Below are 26,771 nucleotides of genomic sequence, written 5' to 3' on the forward strand. Positions count from 1 at the left end.
TTGAATGTTATTCATTCCATATCTAGATTATATGAAATATTATTATGATGTAAAGACAACCAACATGTGCATAAATTCGTGTCTGGACGTGAGAGAGAAAAAAAATCACAAGACGGGTTACTAACTTTTGGAGGCTGCCTCTATTTATCATCAAAAACGTTGGATGAGGGCGAGGGTGATCCTCGCTCTCTCCGATGCGGGACAACAGGTCACCAAACTGGGCGCGGGAGAGGCGGAAGTACATCTTTCAGTCATCCAGTGCAGCTCCTGGAGCGAGCAAATGGTGAAACTCGCTAAACGGTTGGCCTCTGAAGCAGGGGCGGAGCTACATGGTGGCCAGGGGGGGCCACGGCCACCATTGGTCAAGGCTCGGCCCCCCTGCCGGCCCCCCCTCCCAACCTCACGGAAAAATAAATTTAATAATAATAAAAAATAAAAACTCCAGTAACGGTCTAAAAAGGAAGCTGAAATGTATGCATTTTTTAATCAAGTCATTGATTTGTCACTTGTTGGGTCTCGCCCCCATCAACAGTGCGAGACATAACGTGCCTGCATTCTGACAGCGCTTGGGCTGTTTACACCTGGCCACTTCATGCGTTTTCTCAGATCGGATAGCTATCTGATTTATCAAAACGATTCCATTTACACCTGGTCAGATAAATGTGTTTTTGCAAAATGGATATAAATCCGATCTTCAATTCCGTTATATACAGATTTAATGAAGTGCACGTCACCGAAAGCAACAGATATGAGCTGGATTTTATTGATCATCGGCTAATTTCAAAATCAGCAAAGACTGTGATAAGAGAGAGCGGCAACAGAACTGGTAAGATCATTTCGTTTCTTTACTTTTAATGAAGATGGTAGTGTTAATCGTCTGCGACTTACTTTCACTTTGATTTGCGATAGATTGCGGCGCGTGGCTTGCGTTCAGCCGCTCATCTGAGGTGATGATGCGCGTCGCAGTAGCGTCGTCATATCTGACTAAAATAGCATGACATGTAGCCTGTAACACGCTCTCACGCGTTTCTTTTTTTTTTAGCATTTTTGGGAGTATTAACATTTACATATGTGGTTTCAAGAACAAGATGCATTTACACTTGTCCAGTTTCGTCTGGAATGCGGCCCAGACCACCTTCTGAAGTGGTTTGAGTGATCGGATTCAAATCCGTCTCGAATGCGTTTCGGAGGGCATTTACACCAGGTCTTTTCACGATCGGATAGCTATCCGATCACAGCAAACGCATGAAGTGTCCAGGTGTAAACGGCCCCTATAATGTAGCATAGGGTTCTTTAATCAACTCCGAAGGACATTTTATGCTAAAAAAGGTTCAAAACTGACAAGAAAGAACCATTTTGGCTAAAGGGGCTATTATTCATTCATATATTACATTATTCTGCAACATTTGTAGTTGTTATTAAATTATTGTTTATTAAATTGTTGTAGTAACTTAATATCACATTTTAATCATGCAGATTTTTAGAGGATAAAAAGAAATGGCACTCTTCGTCTGATATTGATTAATTACATTTTATAATCACCATATATTGAATTTTGTGATCATTCACATGCATTGCATTTTAAGGGTTCCGAAATACGTAACGCTTTAGAACCTTTTAAGGTTCTATATTGAACCTTTTCTTCTAAGAGTGTAATTGTTACAGCAGACACAAAGCGAACAGAACATTTCAGGGTAACACTTTAGAATACGGTTGGTTAATGAATAACTACACAAGAACCAATGAGTAACACAATATTAACAATCTAGTAACTATTATTAACTAACAAGAAACTCTGATTAACAAACTAGTAAGTAATAGCGCACAGATGAAAGTGGTAGTTCTCTATTAACTAATCAATAACTTCTATTTTTTTAATACTTCCCAGAGAACTACTGAAAAAGTTTATTAACAATCTAGTAACTACTATTATCTAAAATAAACTCTTATTAACGAATTAGTAAGTAATAGCTCACAGATGAAAGTGTTAGATACTTCTGTGGGAATTACTAATTATTTGGATTCGTATTATAAAGTGAAGATCATTGGAACTAACTAGTAATTACTCAAGTGTTACTAAAGACATTTTCTAAAAGTTACTAAAGTTCACCAAAAATCTCAAACGGTTGCACAAATCATGACTAGATCATGTAGTAACACTTGAGTCATTACTAGTTAGTTCCAATGATCTTCAATTTATAATACGAATCCAAATAATTAGTAAGTAATAGCTCACAGATGAAAGTGTTACTAGATACTTCTGTGGGAATTACTAATTATTTGGATCCGTATTATAAAGTGAAGATCATTGGAACTAACTAGTATATACTCAAGTGTTACTACATGATCTAGTCATGATTTGTGCAACCATTGTATTATATCAAATAAATTGGATGTTGCACTTAAAATGCAATGGTTTACCTAAATAAATTATCGCCTAATATGACAATTCATATTGTGTCTTTCTGTCATTTGCACTAAAAACATCCCTGTCTCATGTTAAGGTCCCTAACCCCTCACATAATGATGACACATTGCACTCGCACATTTATCAATTAGACATTATTAGTGTCATAAGGGAGTTCAATCCATTGTTTATGGCCTGAGGAGCCGCGTGTGAGTTTTAGTAATAGTAGTTTTTGACAATCAAGTGCCACCCCAAATAAAAGACTGGCACAAGCTGGCCCCCCCAGAAATAATGTCCTGGCTACGCCCCTGCTCTGAAGGGTCCGGTGGACACAAATACGGGGACGATGAACCCCACGCCGCTGTTCTGCTCTCCAGATCAAACACAGAGCGGTGACTCTCTCGATGAATGCTCGATCATCATAAAAAAGATGCCCGCCAACGTGTTTCGATTCTGATGCGCTTAACGCTCATAAATTTCGCTTCAAACTTTTGTTTTTTATGCGCGTCAGTTTCACTCTTGACGTGCGAATTAACACAAAGTGGTCAAGCGTCAAACTAGACGCTGTAGACGTGAATTTGACGTGCTATCCGCGTCCGGTGTGAACACACAGTGAGGCACACCTGTGCCATAATCATGCTGTCTAATCACAGCGTCTTTTCACCTGTGAGGTGGATGGATATGTTTGTATTGAACATTAATGGAGCGACAGAGTTTGTGTGAATATATACATATTTTTAAATCGTATAAATGTATGAGGTGGTGTCACAGTGGCTACGTTTATATGCACAACTTTTGTTTCAGTCGGATCCAATTGATGAATCCGAACGTAGTGTTTACATGAACGCTAAACATGTGCTCGGGTTGAGGTGCGCGTTTATACTGCATGATTTTTTGACATGCGCGGACTGCATGAATATTCAGAGTTTCCTGTAGCCTGCGCATAACTATTCTCCTACATTGGTTCTTTATTTGTTTTAAACAGCATATTTAATATTTATCCATTTCTGGTCATGATTTGGAGACAATGAGCGTATAAACCGTTGTGCCGCTGCTTATAGTTATCATCACACAGTAAAAATGGCCAAAGCCACCCAGACAGCAAACTGACATTGAATCAACGTGGAAACGACGTCTCTCATGACATTGAAACAACGTTGATTTTGCTCATCGAATTAACGTTGAACCAACGTCAGACGCGGCATTCTTCAAAGCTAAATGAAAATCGAAAATTGGTTTGCTTTCATAACGTTGAAGCAACGCGTTGATTTCAAGTTGATTTTCCGTTAGTTTTGAAAGAATGACGCGTCTGACGTTGGTTCAACGTTAATTCGATGAGCAAAACAATGTCAGATCAACGTTGTTTCAATGTCAGTTTGCTATCTGGGGTGTTCTGTAGCTATCGTCTGTGGATGAGAATAGGAAACAAGGGGTAAACTTGACAGAGTTAAAGGACAATTTTAGAATGACGGTACACTCGTTTATATGTCACTTTATTCAACAGGAACAACACCTCATTCCTCGCGACATACAGTACGTCATCAACATCATTCAACGTCATCGCACATGCACAGTCATTTCAGTTTCGGTTTTCAATCCGATCAAGACATGTCCTCTCGATCGGATGAGAAAAGGAATGAACCACCTCTTTCATTCGGATCGAAATTTTCGATTAAGGTGTTTACATGAAGAGTTTTGAGTCCGATTGAGCCGTCAATACGATTACTAACGGATTGTTTGGTTGCATATAAACGTGTATTGGACTCAGTTGCACCATTTCCCGCCACTAGTTTGTCACTCATTTGATTCGCTGTCAGCTGTGTTATCGTTAATCCCCTCATTTGTCTGTGTATTTAAGACCTGTGTTTTCAGTTCACCCTTGTCTGATCTCATTTACGAATAGTTGTGTTTGCTTTCTGTTCTGCGTGTGGAATTTACCCTCTGGATATTTTTATAAACTGTTTGAACCTTTATTTTCATGCCTTTATATGCAGCATACAGTGACATGTGGCAAGGGGGTGTTTACCCCACAGACACACGGGGCAAAACACACACAGTTTTGATGCAAACTTTCAAATAATATCTAAACGAATACTTGTTCAAATCAATCGCTTTAGCAAAGCTTGTGCTATTTTCTGTTTATTTTGATAAATAAAAGAATTCTTTTTTCCCCATTAAATATACTGTCATAAAAATGTTAATATAAAAATACAAAAACAAAGTCATTTTAAGATTCTTAAAGCTCTGAATGAGATCCCATGATAATTTAAATGGTTAAATATGATGGTTTCATTTTAAATATGGTGATTATCTGTAAGGTGGACACCCTACTTAATATATTATATTTACCATCTGAATTTAATTATATCATGTCAACAAATGGAAAGTCAGTCAGCTGATTATTATCATGTTAATTATTGTCTTTCACCTCACCAGCAGGGGTGCCTTTTACCTTATACTTTTACATATTCTTCTGTTACTGAAAAACGGTTGCAACAAAACTGAAAATCATATTATAAAGGACCTTTGTCTCAAATTTTAATGATTTTCATTTGCTACCTAAATATACATTATTGAAATGAAAAAAGATATTAGATCAAACCAGCGCAGAATCAACTTTGCGCTGCTGTGCGCGATCACATCATCGATCAGACAAATTCCCTTGAAATTCCGTGTCATGTACAGTAATGTACTTGATTATAACTGTAGTGTGTTTAATTATATTAACTGTGGTTAATATAATTTAAATGTGCTAAATTGCAACTTTATCATTACAAATGATTAATTTAATTTATTGTTTATTACGTTTTTTACTGTGTTCTTCTGATTTGATTAGTCCAGTGTCGAAGGCACCACACCTCGTCATTGTGTGGGGAAGGCACTTATCTTTCATCAGTGTAAATGAAACAGATGCTGTGGGTTTTAAAGCTGAACAGGACGTCTCTTATTTCTCAACGTAAGCAGTGAGCACAGTGCTGACACTGGATATAATGAATGTGTTCAGCGGCATCAGGGATGTTGAAAGGAGACACAAAATGTGTGTGTGCGTGCACGCATGCGTGCCGTGCGTGTGTGGATTTGCTGACATCTAAACGAGGCTTTGTATTATTTTGCAGAAAGCATTATTTAACCTTTATCTCACAGTCACCAGCCACACTCTTGCAGACTGAGACACTTGGTCTCTCTAGATATTTAAAGGGATAGTTCATCCAAAAAAAATTTCAGCGAAGTTCAGCGAAGTGCATTAAATATAAATGTAAACGATAATACATTTTCATTTAATTGCAGTTAAGTTTCGGGATACATTGCATTCAGTTTACACCAAAGTATGTTCTTTTGAAGTATTATAATCTTATTAAAAGTATCATAAAGTGTACTTCTTTTTCATAAGAAGGGGTGAATAATAATGTAAATTTTGGTCTGTTCTACTCATAAACCTATTGTGTGGCTTTGAACATGGATTCATATGGTGCGTTCACGTGCTATGGAAATGATATTCCACTTGTGAACTGGTATTTACCAGTGTGCTGCGTTCAAGTACGTTTGTTGTCGTAATGTGGTAAAAAGATGGAGATCCAGACCTGTTATTTAGCTAAAACTATTTTAGATTGCTTAAGTCATCTGCTAAAGCAAGAAGATGATTTATCAAAACTCAAACGATAACTAATATGCTATTTTCTAGATCATGAATAGTACATATTTTTTCCATCCACGACTCTCGCGTTGCTCTCCGACATTTTGAAAAGGCTTTTGATATTTACCATAATTACCATAGCATGTGAACGCACCAATAGTCCGTGCGTCGACTAATGTTATGATACTTTGGTGGGTAACACTTTAGAATACGGTTCCTTCGTTAATGAATAACTACACAAGAACTAATGAGTAACACAATATTAACAATCTAGTAACTATTATTAATTAACAAGAAACTCTGATTAACGAACTAGTAAGTAATAGCGCACAGAGAAAAGTGGTAGTTCACTATGAAGTAATCAATAACTACTATTTTTTTAATACTTCCCAAAAAAACTACTGAAAAACTTTATTAACAATCTAGTAACTACTATTAACTAAAAGAAATTCTTATTAACGAATTAGTAAGTAATAGCGCACAGACGAAAGTGGTAGTTCTCTATTAACTAATCAATAACTACTATTTTTTAATACTTCCCAGAGAACTACTGAAAAGGTTTATTAACAATCTAGTAACTACTATTAACTAAAAGAAATTCTTATTAACGAATTAGTAAGTAACAGCTCACAGATGAAAGTGTTACTAGATACTTCTGTGGGAATTACTAATTATTTGGATTCGTATTATAAAGTGAAGATCATTGGAACTAACTAGTAATGAATCAAGTGTTACTAAAGACATTTTCTAAAAGTTACTAAAGTTCACTAAAAATCTCAAACGGTTGCGCAAATCATGACTAGATCATGTAGTAACACTTGAGTAATTACTAGTTAGTTCCAATGATCTTCACTTTATAATACGGATCCAAATAATTAGTAAGTAATAGCTCACAGATGAAAGTGTTACCAGATACTTCTGTGGGAATTACTAATTATTTGGATTCGTATTATAAAGTGAAGATAATTGGAACTAACTAGTAATGAATCAAGTGTTACTAAAGACATTTTCTAAAAGTTACTAAAGTTCACCAAAAAATCTCAAACGGTTGCACAAATCATGACTAGATCATGTAGTAACACTTGAGTCATTACTAGTTAGTTCCAATGATCTTCACTTTATAATACGAATCCAAATAATTAGTAATTCCCACAGAAGTATCTAGTAACACTTTCATCTGTGAGCTATTACTTACTAATTCGTTAATAAGAATTTCTTTTAGTTAATAGTAGTTACTAGATTGTTAATAAACCTTTTCAGTAGTTCTCTGGGAAGTATTAAAAAATAGTAGTTATTGATTAGTTAATAGAGAACTACCACTTTCGTCTGCGCGCTATTACTTACTAGTTCGTTAATCAGAGTTTCTTGTTAGTTAATAATAGTTACTAGATTGTTAATATTGTGTTACTCATTAGTTCTTGTGTAGTTATTCATTAACGAAGGAATCGTATTCTAAAGTGTTACCCTTTGGTGGAGCTTGAAATCATCTTGCATGCATATCCTTTTGTTTTCCATGGAAGAAAGAAAATCATAATGGTTCGGAATGACAAGAGGGGGATTAATGTTGACAGAAATATAATTGGGGCAAACTATCCTTTGTATCGTGTGTTTCTATGACTGCATGTGTTTATTGCTGTGAGGCCCAGATCCAGTTCAGTGCAATGAGATTTCATGTGCTCTTCATTGTACATTAGCATCATGTCATGAATGCCACTAACTGCTGAATTAATGATGAAACTCTTCCCTGAGTGTGTGAGACAGAGAGGCAGAACAGAGAAAACTCTGCGATTGTTTCCAGCCCACAGAGACAAAGGTGCCACTTTTAGATTCTGTTTTGGCGGGCAAGTCTAAGTACAACACCAGACATGAGAGTTTTCTAAACATACAAACAATATGGTAGACATATTGTATATTTAATGAAAAGGTGAGGTTTTGTTCTGTTCATTTTGTGGAGAAACAATTATGAGTTGTTGATTTGCATGCGTCCAGAATATAGTTAATCACTGGAGCTTTGGATTTATGCTAATGCTGTTATTGTGTGTGTCAATGGTGTTTGTTGGGCAAGCATTACTATTACTATTACTCATGTTTACGGCAAACCTTAAAGTATTAAACTTTAGGGTGTAATTCATACCACACCATTTGTACAGACATGAATGGTCATATTTTGCAGCCTTTTGAGCAGAGGTTTAATTAACTTCTATAAATGTCACCCTCATTTATATATATATTAAGGTCAAGGTCTAGGTCACTTTTATTTATATAGCACCATTACTGCTGACCAAGGTGCTTCACAGAAACACAATAAAAACAATAAAAACAAACGTCGTACAAATTGCATTTAACATTTTGACTCACTAAGGCTACATATCCATAGTTATGAATAGGCCTGAGATAAAAGATGTGTTTTCAGAGCTGACTTGAATACAAGTAAAGAAGAAGCTATCAGATTGAGGTAACGAATTCCTCAACCTCGGACCAAAAACGGAGAAGGCTCTATCGCCTTTAGATTTAAAGCGCAAGTGTGAGATAGTTGTCATAGGAAGATCTAAGAGTCTTGGTGGAGAGAATGGGCAAATAAGGTCTGACATATAAACTGGAGCAAGATCTTGCAAGGTTTAAATACTAAAGTCAAAACCTTGCACTCAATTCTGTACTTGACCAGTAACCAATGCAAATGTGATAAAATCTTCCCCATTAAGAAACAAGCTGCAGCATTTTGTACGGGTTGCAAGTGCATTAGTGAAAACTGATACCAGCACACAAAGTGTTGCAATAATCCAGCCTTGTTGAGATCAAAGCATGATTGACTGTCTCTAGGTCGCCAAAAGATTAAATAGATTTCAATTTCCATAAAGTCCTGAGCTGGAAAAAACTGCCTCTGACAACAGAGTTTATTTGCTTGTCAAATTGTCGACAAGCTGGAGTTTTACATGAGTGCTAATATTGGCTTTCAGAGGTCCTAAATCAGAGGTCAGGCCATCTACCAAATGTGTGCGCCAAATACAATTATTTTCATTTAACTGAAGAAAATTATCACCCATCCGACTTTTAATGTCATTTACACAGGCTAATAAATCAGAAAAAGGACTTAGACCCAGATTTTATTGGTATGTACTAATGGGTATCATCCGCATAAATTTGAAAAGGAACCTGATGAGATTAGAAATGTAACAAAGAGGGAGCATATATAATGAAAATAAAATCGGTCCCAAAATGGAGCCCTGTGGTACTCCCCCCGTAACAGGAACAGACGGTGAATTAATCTGACCTACCTCTTAGAGAAATACCGATTCAAACCAATCTAGAGCTGAATCACAGATACCAGCCTCAGTTTTTTACCTATTTAAAAGGATGTAGTGATCCACCTTATCAAAAGCTGCACTTGGAAGTGATAGTACTTAAAGCCACTTAATATAAAGTGGGACCGGTGCAATTGAGTCCAGAACTTCCTTTAGTAATGTAGTTGGTATAACGCTAAGTGAACAGGTGGTCGATCTTAAACTGGGCACTATATTCGTTAGTTCAGAATGTGAGATAGGATGGAAGTGTGGAAATTTCAGACCTTCTGGGATTGATTCAGTACAATCTGTCATTCAATGCAATTGATTTTGTTTATGAAAAAGCTGCAAAACTGCAAAACTCAGTAGAAGAATTTAATACTGAATTTATAGTAGCGAACAAAAACTTTGGACAGTGGGAATTTTGAGCAATCAGATTAGAGAAATATTTAGACTTTTTGAAAGGCAGCCTCCTCTTGAAATTTGACTAAGGAATTTTGCAATAACTGGTTGGAGATTTGTAATTTGTTTTCCTCTATTTTCTTTCTGCCCTTCTATACTCTTTTCTTAGAGTATAAACTTTGTTTATCCAAGGCGATTTCGTTTAAAATACCAGTACACGATGTATTAAAACTAACCACCAAGTCGTCAACATCAGAATATGTGAAGTGACACCTACTGGGAGTTCTGTAAAAGCCTCAATAAACTGTGTAGCGGTAGAGGAGTTAATAACTCTACACCGGTAAGTGGAGGACCAATTTTCCAGTTTTAAAGCAATAGAACAGTCAAATATTGTTGGCAGAGGGTTAGACAACCCAGCATCACGAATGTCAATGTTTGTTATAGGAAAACCTGAAGTCATAACAAGGTCAAGTGTGGCCCTGCATATGCGTAGGATCAGAAATATATAAAGTCTAAAAGTTGAGTAAACTCTCTTACAAGTGCCTTTTGTGGGCAACAAGCATGTATATTAAAATCACTTAGAGGCAAAACATCATCAGCTTTTGTGGCCAAATTAGATAGAAAATCAGAGAACTCTTTTAAAAAATCCTTATTGGATTTTGGTGCTCTATAAATCACAGAGCACAGGTTTCGGTAAATCAACCTTACAAACTGGCCTCAAAACTGGAATAAGACTCTATAGAAAAAGGCCTACATGGAAACAAGTTCTTGAAAATCACAGCGACCCCCTAACTTTTAACGACTAAAAGTTCTAGGGCAATTGAGATAGTTACAGTTCGTTGGACAGAGTTCAGATAAAGAAGTTCGATCGTCTAGAGTGAGCCACGTTTAAGTGATGAAGACAAAATCCAAGTTATTTGATGAGAAAAAGTCATTCAGAGGATTCATAATAGGAGGTTTTTGATATGAATCGTAGGGAGTCAAATTTCACACCACGCTGTAATTTCTTTCAGCTCTGGATAACTTGACCGGGTGAACATATCTCAGACGTTGTATGATCCCCAGTTCAACACACCGAAAATAAGTGCTTGGCGTCAAATGGGACTCAAATTGACCATTTAAACGCTTGAGTTTTAATGCAATGTAGTTGATAAACACACCGCTACAAGCCGATGGTGAGGACATTTCAAAGGGGCAACAGACACTACTCCAAGTGACGAAAAGCCCCAAAACAGTCAATAAAGTCCAGCTGCCACACGACAATGTGGTCATGATACAATTCCCCCATAGGAAAACACTCACTATGTGCTGAATACAAATCAAACTGACCGTCAATAATGTTAATCCATGCGTGGCCCATTAGAATATTTCCTTTTCTATATTTGCAGCTCCAAGATGTGAACAGCACACGGGTACAACAATCCACTCAAGCAAGTGTCATGCATGAAACTACTCCGAAAATGGGCCCAAAATTGTCATTTTGTACACCCAAACTGCCGCTCCACATGCAACGAGGCCGCAATGCTCTTGAAGCGCTTTGTATTGGTCCAGATGCGCAGGCGAGCGGCGACTCAAACAAAAAAAAACAAAAAAAAAATGAAAATTTGTAGACAAATTAAAACACAACTTATTTAAAACTACTAAAAGTAAATCAAAACAAATGAAAGTATAAAAAAACGGGAGAGTAGCGGCAGACATACACGCACAGCGTACACTCTCCCAACCTTCAGCTCCACCAGCTGGAAAGTGCCCACATCATATTCTTATTCATATTCAACCGAATTCATATTCACCATCTCCTCCCTGGCTCCTCCCACCGCTATCTCCTCCCTGGCTCCTCCCACTGTTATCTCCTCCCTGGCTCCTCCCACCGCTATCTCCTCCCTGGCTCCTCCCACTGTTATCTCCTCCCTGGCTCCTCCCACCGTTATCTCCTCCCTGGCTCCTCCCACCGTTATCTCCTCCCTGACTCCTCCCACCGTTATCTCCTCCCTGGCTCCTCCCACCGTTATCTCCTCCCTGACTCCTCCCACCGTTATCTCCTCCCTGGCTCCTCCCACCGCTATCTCCTCCCTGGCTCCTCCCACCGCTATCTCCTCCCTGGCTCCTCCCACCGCTATCTCCTCTCTGGCTCCTCCCACTGTTATCTCCTCCCTGGCTCCTCCCACTGTTATCTCCTCCCTGGCTCCTCCCCACCTCAGTTTGTGCTTGAGTTTGTCCATTTACTGCACTTTGTTTAGCCGGCCGCACACCAGACAAGAAACACCACGCTGTGACTAACTCGACTTTAAATATCAAGCATGTTTAACACCTTAGCAACACTTAGCAACAACTACATAGCAAAACCACATATTCTTTTTAAAAAGTGAGTTTTTGTAAGACAGCAGTTCATATAGGTCAATGTTGTGGCCACAAATTTGATATTTCAATCTGATATTCACATCCAGAGTCTGGATGTGCTGCTGGACTACCAGACGGGCTCACCGCTCTCTGGCCTTTGTTGTGAAATGCCACAGTACTGTGAATAGTCCTGTGAATTCTCTGTGGGATTAGCAGAAGGTAGATCTGAGGAATTACTGTGTATTCAATACAATATCATATTCTCTCAGACGGTGACGCAGAACAGAGTGACGCAGATCTATGTTTCTCTCCATACAGGATTTGAAGCTGAAAGAGCTCTTGCAAAATTACTGTACCACACATACTCCATGATACTTCATAGAAAACCATGCAGTTACAATAGTAAACAAACAGCATAATTATTGCATTCATATACCATTGTAAATATTTTATACTTTATACTAAATTTTAATACATTTTTGGATACTTTTAGGTTTTTTTTTCTAATGAAGAACACAAAAGAACCACACACTTGTTGCTTCCCTCAAGTGTACTACATTTAACTCAGCCAAGAGCTCAGTCTGTGACGTTAAGATCCTCTATTGGTCACTTATCTCCTTGTTTTACAAATCCAAACTCGAACTTTTGTATGTACCGCAATATGAAAATTCTCTGCTGGTTCTCTTCAAAACCTTTGTGTTGAGTCTATTAGTCTGATCATCGTGACACATTGAGTGTTTCATTTCAGCGCTGATTGTTTTGTGATCCTGTCACAATGTAATTGAAGCTTTGCAGAGACGCTGTTGAAGGATGGATAGTACATTCAAAAACTATTTTCTACCCGTCAGCTAACCCACAACCTCAAAGTGCACATTGTTATTCATTTTACATGTAAAGAGCTTAGCCAATCATATCAAAGGTCATTTACATAGAACTCTTAAAGGTATAGCGGGTGCAAAATGATCATGAGAAACTAAATTATGGTGCAGAAACATAAGTAGACTACAGTAATAAAGAAGTTAAGGGAGAAAAAAAAAAACCTGAAACAAACTTTGCTTAGAAGGCCCACAGTGGAATAAAGTAGTAATGAACTAGTTCAGTCATAACTTCAGTAATAATGCTGTATGTTTCCATGTGAAGGAGCTCAATTCTCTCGTTTCATTAGCTTAACTGTTTAAACTGAGGAAAATGTGCTGTGAGAACCTGTTGATCGCTCCCACAGGTTCGGCTCACATCCACTCTTTATTAAACGCTTTAACACTGTGGTAAACAGACTCAATGCAGCAGTCTCGCATGCAGCCCAGAGAGTGACTAATGCGCAGTCAGACAGAATCCAATTACTCCAGTACCCCATTTACCTGCGCTCTCTTTGACTCCAGGACTCACAGATTCATCCAGGCCTCTCTCTGGTGTCACGCTGACATGTCCTGAGGCAGGTTTTGATGTGGTTCCTGACAGAATTTTAATATGAACCTGTTTATTCTCAACATTATGACTACACTCATTTCTTTCCTAGAGGCTCTCTGGCTCCCTACAAGAGAAATGTGAATGTGTTTTTGTCATTCTGACAGCAGACTGAGTGTGTTTTTGGCATTGGGAGTGCTAGAGGAGATCTCAGACCTTTAAAAACAGCGGCAAGTGAGGAAATGCATTGAGGACAATGAAGTTACAGTATGCTCTCTCTGTCACACTGCTTTGTATTTTAGACTACAATTCGGTTGATGTAGCAAAGTTAGATGTTGTGGGGAAAAGGAGGTGGGAACAACAATAAAACGAAAGTAAAGACAGCAGCTCCTTACAGACAACTGCTATCACGTATAATAAGACAACATCAAATAAAAAAGTCCAGGCCTGGTCCTCTCTCGATCTTCACTGTCGTCGCTCCTCCTTTATGCTAATTATTAATTACGCCACCGGCCACGGCCGTCCTTGCACAGCCCTCCACCTCGTCCTGCTCGCCACAGTTAAGTTTATAAGATATTGAAAGAAGTAAACCTAACAGACACACACAAAGACGGCCTCATACAGTCGAATAGCAGGGAGACCATAAAATCACATACTCGCATTATTTAACAGGATGACCGAAACACATGCATATGGACCACTTATAGTTATGAATTTATTAAAATTTTTTATGTTGTTTATAAGTTGTTTATGTGGTGTTTTTATAAGCTTTTTAATTTTACTATGTAGGATTTTTCGTCGCTAGGGGTCACTAACCTCTTACAATAATAATTTCCCCTATTTCCTGGTCCCCAAAAAGGATGGCAATCACAGACCCATCCTAGGTCTCAGGCACTTGAACAAAGCCCTTTTGAAAAAATCGTTCAAAATGCTCACGACCAGACAAATTGTTGCCCGAGGGACTGGTTTATTTCAGTGGATCTGAAGGTCGCCTACTTCAGATTCAAATAATACTCCATCACAGGCCTGGACGACTGGCTTATTCTGTGTCCCAGCCGGAAAATTTATTTTCTGGAAACAGACTTAGACTCCGTGTCAATGACAGCACAGCTGGCGTCACAGCACGCGCTGCGGACACACCGCTCAGCGGCGTCATTCAGGGCTGGCAGTATTCACCCTCTCAAGAACTTTCAGAGGATGCTAGACCTTATGGCTTCGGCCTCAGCAGTGCTTCGGCTGGGCCTACTTAAAATGCGCTCTCTCCAGCACTGGCTGAAAACGTGGGTCCTGCTTCGAGCATGGACTTCGGGTCATTTTCGTCTCAGGGTAACCCAGAACTGTGTTACAGCTCTGGAACCCTGGAAGGTGTCAGACTGGTACCAGTCAGGCGTGGATGTGGGAACGATCACAAACGGAAAGTAATCTTGACAGACGCCTCAAACTCAGGTTGGGGCACCCTCTACGAGGGCAGGCCGGTATTTGGCCTGTGGACAGCCCAGGGAGGGCGCTTACACATAAACTGTCTAGAGTTGAAAGCAGTCGAGAATGCCTTGGGGCACTTTCTCACTTTCTTAAAGGGCCACAATGTCCTAGTCCGCATGGACAACATGGCAGTAGTGTCCTACGTAAACCGCCAGGTCGGTCTCAGATCCCGGAGCATTCATGCACTGGCAGAACCTCCTCGTGTGGTCTCAGCACAACCTGCACTCGCTAACGCCGGTGTACGTGCCGGGCTGCCGCAAAGTGTGTCCGGACATGCTGTCCAGAGACAACATTCCCCCAGGGTAATGGTCACTGCACCCTCAGGTAGTCCAACTACTGTGGAACAGATTTGGGAGAGTGAAAATCGATCTCTTTGCGTCGTCAGAGAATGTGCACTGCCCAATATTTTTCACAAAAAACAAGCACGTGCTGGCCCACAGCTGGCCCAGCCACCTGCTCTATGCGTTTCCCCTGATCACACTTTTGCCACAGGTGATCAAGCGAATCAGGGTGGACAAATGCTCTGTGCTTCTCGTAGTGCCGCTTTGGAGGAACCAGGTTTGGTTCCTGGAGTTGATGCAGTTAGTGAGCATGGCCCGGTGGCCTATCCCAGTGAGGACGGATCTCTCTCAGGCCAGGGACGCGATTTGGCACCCGTGCCCCGACTTATGGGCATTGCACTTATGGGCTATCAATGGGTACCCACTGATCTCCCAACAGGAGTGTGAAGCACAATTACACAGGCTAGAGCGCCCTCTACTAGATGGCTCTATGCCTCAAAGTGGTCAGTGTTTTCCGGGTGGTGCTCGGCTAAAAACCTAGACCCACAGTGCTGTGGCGTTACGGAGATTTTCTTCTTCCTACAGGAGCTTCTGGACGAGGGAAGGTCCCCCTCCACGCTCAAAGTGTATGTTGCAGCCATAGCAGCGTTTACAAAACCCTTGCATGGCCAGTCATTGGGTGATCTCATTGTCCGCTTCCTTAGAGGGGCTAGGAGACTAAACACTCTTCGACCCCCGATGGTTCCGGGCTGGGACCTTTCCCAATGCACGGTATGAAGGGCTACCCCTTCGAACCACTGCAGTCTGTAGATCTGCGTTGTCTCTCACTCAAAACCGCTTTTCTCATGGATCTCACTTCAGTCAAGCGAGTGGGTGACCTGCACACGCTCTCTGTGAGAACTACGTGCATTGGGCCTAAGGACTCTAAACTCATTCTCAAACCAAGACATGGCTATGTCCCCAAAATGCTCTCCACTCCATTCAGAGCGCAAGTCATTTCACTGTCAGCCCTCCCAGGATCTGATGGTGAGAATTGTGTAAGTATTCTTTGCCCGGTCAGGGCGCTAAGAATATACTTCGAACGTTCGGCTGCTTTCAAGCAGTCAGAACAGCTTTTTGTTTCATTTGACGGCCACACTAAAGGGCTAGCCACCTCGAAACAGAGCCTTTCCAGATGGATAGTCGATGCTATTGCTCTGGTTTATAAGTCTAAGGGCCTTCGGTCCCATTTAGGTGTTAGAGCCCATTCCACTAGAGGCATGGGCCTGGTCCAGTGGGGTTTCACTCCAGGATATTTGTATGTACTCTAGTAAGAGAAAGTGCTAGGTTACTAACTTACTTACGTAACCTCGGGTTCTCCCTAGATGATGGAACGAGTGTTACCTAACCCTGCCATGCTTGTGCTGCATTCTGGTTTCGCTTCAGTATGAAAAAACAAAGAACACCCTATCTGGACTCTATATAGACATAAGCCACACCCTTTCTGGCGGGATGTGACGTGCTCCTGCGCCCTCATTAGTGCTTATGTCACGTAAAGCCCCTCAATAGGTTGCAACAGTTGTTGCAGAGCAACCAATAGGCACGCAAGCTGCTTTGCTTAGGTCTGCTCTGTGCAGCAATGCACTTTAAATTAATGCAAAATTAAGGATAATTTTTGGGTGAAAATTGATTTTCTCTTAGCGTAAGCAACACTCATACCCTTATCTAAATTTATTCATTTAGCTGACGCTTTTATCCAAAGCCACTTACAATTGCTATATACGTCAGAGGTCGCACGCCTCTGGAGCAACTAGGGGTTAAGTGTCTTGCTCAGGGACACATTGGTGTCTCACAGTGGATTCGAACCTGCGTCTCTCAAACCAAAGGCATGTGTATTATCCACTGCGCCATCACCACCCATATCTAGAGAGAACCAAGGTTAGGTTAGTAACCGAGTATGTTTTCTACCATTATGGATGGGGGAGGGAAGACTGAATTGGGTTCAATAGCAAAATACATCTTATCTCATCTTATCTTAGTTAGATTTGTATTTGTAAATACAAACAAACTGTTGGCTTTCAGAGAGGTATTCATTCATACAAAAAAAGAAGATTTATTATAAAGTCCAACTTAATATTATATTAATTCATAAATGTACATAATTTTACTGTAAATACTGGTAGAGTCCTTTGCCAGGCTGAAACCACTTTGGGTTTTGGAGACTGTTGTTCCAGTATTTGTCCAGGACTGATGCTACATTTCAACACACTCCTCTGTTTGTGCAGGTGTTGCAGATGTACCTTCCCTTCTGTGGCATTGCCATCTCAAACGCCCAACTGTTCGCTGCGTCCAGGAAAGAGTACGACAGGAGCAGGGTAAGAACACACTTAATTCAGCACTGACTTCATTAGAACCATATTATATCTCTGCCCTCTTCCTACTGTTACAGGACAGCGCTATAAATGTCATGGGGGTGTTTATTACGTAGTATGTGTGCATCTATCTATTGATCTTTTGCTTCCTACACTCTCTGTTCCTGCATCGAGAGGTTTTGAATCAAGAAGAGATGTGTGTGTATGTGTGGTGGGGGAAGCATAAATCTGAGTTGTGGCGTCTTTAGAGCATCATCAACACATTTTAACATCGACCACAGAAGAATATAATGCGAGAAAACAAGAATGTACAGAGAGAGAGAATGAGAATGATATGGACCCTTTTCACCGACTGTGATGATTTATTTCCACACTTAACATCACAAAACAAATAAGTGTTTCATGTTTTCATTAAAAAACATATTTATAATTCTATACTTTGTGTTATATGTTTATACAAAGGCTGAGCGAGTGACAGCAAATTTGACATATTTCTCAATATTTGGTTCCCTCTTTTGGAAAGTCGTGGAAACACTATCATGGATTTTGTTTTTTTTTTGCTTTTGGAGAAAATGGGAGTACAAAGATGTCGTCACCACTGTAGAAGTTCACAGTATAATGACTGCTTTTGAGCACCCAAGAAATGTGAAAAGGGTCCATAGGCAGAAAGTGAGGGACTTTAAGTGATCATTCACGTGGCACCCGAGTCTGCGCAGTAGTGAACGCGGGACCCGAGTCTGCGCTGTAGTGCATGCGGGACCCGAGTCTGTGTAGTAGTGAACGCGGAACCCGAGTCTGCGCAGTAGTTAACGCGGGACCCGAGTCTGCGCAGTAGTGAATGCGGGACCCGAGTCTGCGCAGTAGTGAATGCGGGACCCGAGTCTGCGCAGTAGTGAACCAAGGACCCGAGTCTGCGCAGTATTGAACCAAGGACCCGAGTCTGCGCAGTAGTGAACGCGGGACCCGAGTCTGCGCAGTAGTGAATGCGGGACCCGAGTCTGCGCAGTAGTGAACGCGGAACCCGAGTCGGCGCAGTAGTGAACCAAGGACCCGAGTCGGCGTAGTAGTGAATGCGGGACCCGAGTCTGCGCAGTAGTGAACGCGGAACCCGAGTCGGCGCAGTAGTGAACCAAGGACCCGAGTCTGCGCAGTAGTGAATGCGGGACCCGAGTCTGCGCAGTAGTGATTGCGGGACCCGAGTCTGCGCAGTAGTGAACCAAGGACCCGAGTCTGCGCAGTAGTGAACGCGGGACCTGAGTCTGCGCAATAGTGAACGCGGGACCCGAGTCTGCGCAGTAGTGAACCAAGGACCCGAGTCTGCGCAGTATTGAACCAAGGACCCGAGTCTGCGCAGTAGTGAACACGGAACCCGAGTCTGCGCAGTAGTGAACCAAGGACCCGAGTCTGCGCAGTAGTGAACGCGGGACTCGAGCCTGCGCAGTAGTGAACGCGGGACCCGAGTCTGCGCAATAGTGATTGCGGGACCCGAGTCTGCGCAGTAGTGAATGCGGGACCCGAGTCTGCGCAGTAGTGAATGCGGGACCCGAGTCTGCGCAGTAGTGAATGCGGGACCCGAGTCTGCGCAGTAGTGAACACGGAACCCGAGTCTGCGCAGTAGTGAATGCGGGACCCGAGTCTGCGCAGTAGTGAATGCGGGACCCGAGTCTGCGCAGTAGTGAACACGGAACCCGAGTCGGCGCAGTAGTGAACCAAGGACCCGAGTCGGCGTAGTAGTGAACGCGGGACCCGAGTCTGCGCTGTAGTGAACGCGGGACTCGAGTCTGCGCTGTAGTGAACGCGGGACTCGAGTCTGCGCTGTAGTGAATGCGGGACCCGAGTCTGCGCTGTAGTGAACCAAGGACCCGAGTCTGCGCAGTAGTGAACCAAGGACCCGAGTCTGCGCAGTAGTGAACGCGGGACCCGAGTCTGCGCAGTAGTGAACGCGGGACCCGAGTCTGCGCTGTAGTGAACCAAGGACCCGAGTCTGCGCAGTAGTGAACGCGGGACCCGAGTCTGCGCAGTAGTGAACGCGGGACCCGAGTCTGCGCTGTAGTGAACCAAGGACCCGAGTCTGCGCAGTAGTGAACGCGGGACTCGAGTCTGCGCAGTAGTGATTGCGGGACTCGAGCCTGCGCAGTAGTGAATGCGGGACCCAAGTCTGCGCAGTAGTGAACCAAGGACCAGAGTCTGCGCAGTAGTGAACCAAGGACCAGAGTCTGCGCAGTAGTGAACCAAGGACCCGAGTCTGCGCAGTAGTGAATGCGGGACCCGAGTCTGCGCAGTAGTGAACCAAGGACCCGAGTCTGCGCAGTAGTGAACGCGGGACTCGAGCCTGCGCAGTAGTGATTGCGGGACCCGAGTCTGCGCAGTAGTGAATGCGGGACCCGAGTCTGCGCAGTAGTGAACACGGAACCCGAGTCTGCGCAGTAGTGAATGCGGGACCCGAGTCTGCGCAGTAGTGATTGCGGGACCCGAGTCTGCACAGTAGTGAACACGGAACCCGAGTCGGCGCAGTAGTGAACCAAGGACCCGAGTCAGCGCAGTAGTGAACGCGGGACTCGAGTCTGCGCTGTAGTGAATGCGGGACCCGAGTCTGCGCAGTAGTGAACCAAGGACCCGAGTCTGCGCAGTAGTGAACGCGGGACCCGAGTCTGCGCAGTAGTGAACCAAGGACCCGAGTCTGCGCAGTAGTGCATGCGGGACCTGAGTCTGCGCAGTAGTGAACCAAAGACCCGAGTCTGCGTAGTAGTGAACCAAGGACCCGAGTCTGTGCAGTAGTGAACGCGGGACCCGAGTCTGCGCTGTAGTGAATCAGGGACCCGAGTCTATGAACACTTAAACTCAAATCTTCATCTTCTTCTTCTTCTTCTTCATCTTCCTTCTCCTTTTCCTCATCCCCTTCATCTTCCTCTTCCTTTTACTCTTCCTCCTCATCTTTATCTTCCTCCTCATCTTTCTCTTCATCTTCCTCTTGTATGTAATGATCCATTTCAGGCACGTCTAGCTTGTTGCATAGCTATAAATATTTGCATTGATATACTTCAACTATATCAGTCCAGTATTTCTCTGTGCGTGTCTATTTGTGTAGGCTCTTCTGGAGGTTGTGAACGATTTGTTCGAGGAGCAGACGGATTTGGAGAAGATCGTGAGGAAGATCATGCATCGAGCTCAGACTCTGCTGAAGTGTGAACGCTGCTCCGTCCAGCTGCTGGAGGACATCGAGTCTCCGGTACGCTCTGATACCTCATCTCCCTCTTCCTCCTCTTCCTTGTCATCTTCCTTCTTTTTCCCCTCCTCCTCCTTTTCTTCATCCTCCTCTTCATCTTCCTCCTCATCCTTTTCCTCTTCCTTCTCCTCTTCCTCTTTATCTTCCTCTTCATTTTCCTCTTCCTCCTCCCTCTCCTCCTCCTCATCCTCTTCCCTCTCCTCTTCCTCTTCCTCTCCTGGCTTCTGCATCTCTCTAATCCTGCTCACTGTAATGTCTCCTGCAGGTGGTGAAGTTCACCAAGTCCTTTGAGCTTCTGTCACCCAAGTGCAGCGCGGACTTGGAGAACAGGTGCGACTAACGGCAGGTTAAACATTCACACACTCACACACACACACACATACACTTTTCTACTTTATATATTCTCAGAGAGGAGTTGAGACCGACAGTGCTGTAGTGCTAATGAGGTGATTTCAGAGGCAGTGTTTGTTTCCCATAAACTACAGCAGGTGGTGCGTGTGTTAATGTGTTGCTGTGTTGTTAAACGTTCAGCCATATTGCGCCACAACGCCCACCACACACCAGCTTATTATTAGGGAGGAGATGGAGTGATGAAGCCAATTAGTACAGGGATGATTAGGAGGCCATGATGGACAGAGGCCAAGGGGCAAATTTGGCCAGGATGCCAGGGTTACACTCGACTCTTTTGCAAAGGACATCCTGGAATTTTTAATGACCACGTAGAGTCAAGACCTCAGTTTAGAGTTTATGTCAAGTTCATGCTTTAAACTAGACTTAGGTGCTTCTATATCAGTGTTATTCACCTATCATTTCCCTCTGATTTTTGGATTAACCTTTGTTATGGGTAGGGTTAGATTTAGGGGTAGTATTTTTGGACAGGAATGTGCTATTTACACTTGCTCCGCCCATTGTTGTCTAATTAAGTCAGACAAAACTATAAAAGAAATAAAAGGATCAGTGCCTTGGAGAGAAAGGCGGGTCATGATAGCTTGTGATGCGACTGACCTGAGTTTCAATCTGCTTTAACTAATTCCTTTGCCATCACATATCAACTCGAAGAGGAGATTACTTAAAATAAAAAAAAAAATAAGGAAACCAGAAAGTGGAAATTAAGTACCTAACAGGTATTAGTGTTTAATACCAACCAGGCACTGCGGATGAACTGTGAAAGAACTAAAGATCTTTACAACGGATGTTCAGAAAGCGTGCCTAAATTGATCTATGTGTACGTTTTTTTGGATTTTCTGTACTCGCCAATCTATAATCGTGAACCATGATGACTAAACGACACAACAATTTCAATTAGTCAAATCAGTTCTAATTTTGTGCCGGTGTTGGTCAGGGTTATTGTGTGATATCTGTTGTCTTCAGCTCTCGCGTGTGTGCGGATCCCATGAATAAGAGCAAACATGTTTCTTTGTGTTAGGTTGAGCTGATAGGTCTGTTCTTTGTGACTCTTTTGTGTGGTGAATGGCAACGAATCGCACAGGTTTGGAGATCTCACTTGCCATATGGTTGCTTTCACACTGCAGTGTGTGTGTGTTCAGTCACACATATCATTTCATTCTCTGCAGCTGTCTAATGTTTCAGCAGAACTCTGTCTGGGGAGATCACACACACCATCACATCTCTCAGCCACCCTCAGCATCCGTGGAACAAAACATCACACACAATCACTTTCCTATCTGGCTAAAAGTGCTCTTAGATATTAAAAACAATAAAATTATTTTCAAAATGTATCTGAATTACTATTTAAACAGAGCTCTACTGATTTTTTTTTATAAAGGAGCACGATTTCGAGTGTAACACCTCGAGGAATCTAGGCTCAAAACAGCTTACAATACATTCACACTGCAAGCCTCGGGGGCCGCCCCTCAGTCTACTCGTCGCCTATGGTGTCGTCCCCTGCAAAAAAACCAAACAAACTCTGGCACAGCCTGCTCTACTGTGTCCGCTGCAGAGGATGACACCACCTGATCCGGAGATGGTGGAGCTGCTCTCCCCCAGTGGAGGGCCGGGCAGTGAATCTTTTGAGTCAGAATTCTGTTCCGCCACTGGAGTCACAGTGGTACCCAAACTCTCAACAACAACAAAAAAAGAAAAAAAAAGAGAGCAGTTCCTCTAGAACTAAATCCGAAGAGGGCCCGAAGAGAAGTGGGAGGAGAGAATCCTCATCATTCTCATCCGCCTCTTCTATCACCAGCGCGCAGCAGCGAGCAATTCGAGAACGCAACCAAGCTTCCTCCTGCACCCCTTGTCCTGTGGAACCAGGTAAGTGTTGCACAGCACACTCAGACCCCGCTATGGGACTCATGTCCCCAGAGTGTTCAACCATGTGGCAGACGAGCCAGACTGCACTCCCTTGAGAATGGGTGGCGACTAAAACCCCAGGCAGTTTAGCTTATCTGGAGAGAGTTCGGGGAGGCTAAGGTAGACCTGTTTGCCTCTCCAGAGACCTCCCCCTTTGCAAATATGCATTTCCGCCAGTGAGCCTACTTGCACAGACCCTGTGCAAAGTCAGGGAGGACAAAGAGGAGGTCCTGCTGGTGGCTCCCTATTGGCCCACCTGAACCTGGTTCCCAGAACTCATGTACCTCATGACAGCCCCTCCCTGGCCCATTCCTCTGAGGAAGGACCTTCTTTCTTAGAGACGAGGCACCCTATGGCACCCACGTCTGGACCTCTGGAAACTCCATGTCTGACAGGACGCTGAGGTTCAAGGTGACTTACCCCCAGAGGTACTTAAAACCATCGCTTCGCCACGGGCACTGTCTACGAGACGTACATATGCCTTGAAGTGGAATCTGTTCGTCGAGTATTGTTCCTCTCCCCGAGGCGACCCTCGAAGATGTTCAATAGGGTCCAAGTTTTCCTTCTTGCAGCAAGGGTTGCAGCGAGGGCTGTCTCCCTCCACCCTCAAAGTACATGCTGCTGCTATTTAAGCATATCACGGCAACATAGATGGCAAATCAGTGAGGAAGCACGACCTGCTGGCATTTTTGGTTGATGAATCATCCCTAGAGTTCGGGCAGGGTGACAACCACGTAGAACTGAGACCCCGGTCTGGCTATGTGCCCAAGGTTCATACCACTCCCTTCAGGGACCAGGTAGTGAACCTGAAAGTGCTGCCCCTGGAGGGTGCAGACCCAGCCCTGGCTTTGCTCTGTCCCGCTCTGCTACTGTACAGAACTTGAAGCTTCAGGACCTCAGACCAGCAGAGGCCAGCAGAAGGGAAAGGCTGTCTCCAAGCAGGATGGCCCACAGGATAGTGGTATGGGCTACCACAGAACAACAGCTGACAGACACTCTCTGTGTAAGCCCTCTCCTATCGTCCTTCCAGACAAGAAGGGACAGGAGACTTGCACAAGGCACTGGAAGGGGGCAGCAGTTGTTGTGCTTTGGTAGGGATTTATATTTGTCGGTCATGACGAATGCCGAGGGTGGCCGACTAGTAGGGAATGTCTCGTGACATATGGGAACCCTCATTCCCTGAAGGTGGGAACAGAGATGTAGGTCTTGTCGCCACAACTCCTGTACCCCACTGTGTGGCGGGCCACCTGATGCTCATTATATACCTGCACTGCGAGGCATAGCAGTTGCTGCAAATAATTGCGTGCCATCGTTTAGTTACACTCAAAGTAGATTGGCTCTCTGGCGAGATTCCTATTCATCTCAGTTGAAACAAATGACTACTGTGATAAATTTATGTCCACTATTGAGAGTATTGTCAATAAATACACTAAAAAGCAAAGGAAATCCCAGAGAAAACATCAGCTACCATGGATGAACGATAACATTAGAAAAACGATGAAAAAAAGAGACTTGGCTTTGAAAACTTTTATTAAGACCCGAAGGGACATTGATTTTAAAATATTTAAAGGTTTGCGTAACCAAGTTGTAAAAGAACTTAGATTGTCTAAATCAAATTACTATATTCAAGCCCTAACAGAGGTTAAAGGGAATGGCAAATTGATGTGGAAAAAGCTAAATAGCCTACTAAATCCAAAAGGTAACTTCACCCAAACAAAATATGAACTTAGAAAGGATGAAAACACTATTACAGATAGCACGCAAGTTGCTAATGAATTTAATACCTTTTTTATACAATCCGTTGACAACCTAGCATCAAGCTTTCCAAGCTGCAACGATATAGGCTTATCAACAGTAGACTTGCTTGAAGATCATGCCAACTCTTTCCAGCTGAAGAAGGTCGATCAGACAGCTGTTCTGAAAGCTATACAGAACCTAAACACCTCCTTTTCGAAAGATATTTTTAATTTAGACACAGTTTTTCTTAAAAAATATAGCAGCATTTTGGTCCAACCTCTTACAAATATTGTTAATAGTTCCATTAAATCCGGACAATTCCCAGATGGGTGGAAAAATGCCCTGGTAACACCGATTTTCAAATCAGGAGAGGACAAAATGTCTTGTAATTATAGACCTATTAGTCTTCTTCCAGCCTTGTCTAAAGTCTTAGAAAAGATTGTTTCAGAACAACTCATTCACTATCTTGAGATAAATCAATATCTTAGTCCTCTACAATTTGGTTTCAGGAATAATCATTCCACAGAGTCTGCAATCTGTCTACTAACTGAAAATATCAAACAATATCTTGACAAGGGAAATGTAGCTGGTGCTGTGTTCCTGGATTTAAAAAAAGCATTCGACACAGTAAATCACAATATATTAATCTCAAAATTAAGCAAGTTTAACTTATCAAAAAAATCATTGTCCTGGTTTGAATCATATCTAAAGGGCCGTGAACAGTGTGTTGTGATTAACGGTGTGAGATCTACTTTTCTCGAAATCAAGACAGGTATTCCTCAGGGCACGGTCCTGGGACCCATACTCTTCAGTTTATATATTAACGATTTGCCGGATGTAGTATCTCCAGATATAGGTCTTCTGATGTATGCAGATGACGCAGTTGTGTATGCTTCTGCTGATACCTGTACTACTGTGGCTGACAAACTTAATGCTAACTTGGAAAGAATATCATCTTGGCTTGCCTCATCTCATTTAACTTTAAATATAAAAAAAACAAACTCTATCTGTTTCTCTATTCAAAAACTACCCTCAGCACAACTTCTGAACATAAAAATTAATGGTGAACTTATCGAACAAGTACCTGAAGTAAAGTACCTTGGAATAAATATTGATTATCAGCTGAATTTCAAAAGTCACATCAAGAAAATCTATAAAACCATTAGGGCCAATTTGAGCTGCTTTATGCTGATTAGAAATTGTCTTACTCTTGATTGCGCTTTTACTTTTTTTAACTCTATGATTCTTTCACATATATCTTACGGCATAACCACATGGTCTCAAGCTCATCAGTCATCTATCGAAACTATAGAGTGCCTTTACAACAGAGCCTTGAAAGTTTTGGATAAGAAAAGAATAAGGTACCATCATTGTCATATTCAGAGCAAATACAAGATTTTAAGCTTTGTTAATTTTATTTCCCTGCATCTGGTTAAGCTGATCTTCAAATGTTTAAATGATGCTTTGCAAAATAATAATAAGACAGCAAAGTACTAGACTGACCAGGTCTGCTTTTAAAGTCAACTGTAACATCCCTTTCTGTAGAACATCATTTGCTCAGACTGCTGTGTCAGTGAAAGGGGCAAAATTGTGGAATTCTCTGCCAGATAATCTGAAATGCATCCAGACATTGGATATCTTAAAAAACAAAAACAAATTGTGGTTAATTCAGGAACAGTGTTGTTCGCATATTTAGTTCTTGTCCACTCTGCCTTTTTTTTTTTTGTCTTGACATTTATATTGTATTGCATTATTATTATTTTTTCTACTCGTATTTTTATTCTTGTATTGCATTTTATCAAAAGCCCTTATTGTTTTGTATTGCTCGTGTATTGTACTGCATGTATTGCATTTTTACTAAAAAAGCCCTTCTAGGGACTAATGTTGTAAATTAGCTTTAGCTAAAAACATCGATA

At 42.1% G+C, this 26,771-nt stretch overlaps 1 protein-coding gene across 1 annotated transcript in view; it reads left to right on the top strand.

Annotated features, from left to right (window-relative positions):
* The window catches only part of pde11a (phosphodiesterase 11a), a 74,080-nt gene that overhangs the window by 10,843 nt on the left and 36,466 nt on the right, over positions 1–26,771 (top strand). Inside the window, exons 3-5 of the mRNA XM_039647132.2 lie at positions 17,496–17,585; positions 20,671–20,811; positions 21,074–21,138. Coding sequence (XP_039503066.2) covers positions 17,496–17,585; positions 20,671–20,811; positions 21,074–21,138 — 296 coding nt within the window. The remainder of the gene's footprint in view (positions 1–17,495; positions 17,586–20,670; positions 20,812–21,073; positions 21,139–26,771) is intronic.

This window comes from Pimephales promelas, chromosome 7, assembly GCF_988280905.1.
Source record: "Pimephales promelas chromosome 7, fPimPro1.hap1.1, whole genome shotgun sequence".
In the NCBI taxonomy this organism is placed as follows: domain Eukaryota; kingdom Metazoa; phylum Chordata; class Actinopteri; order Cypriniformes; family Leuciscidae; genus Pimephales; species Pimephales promelas.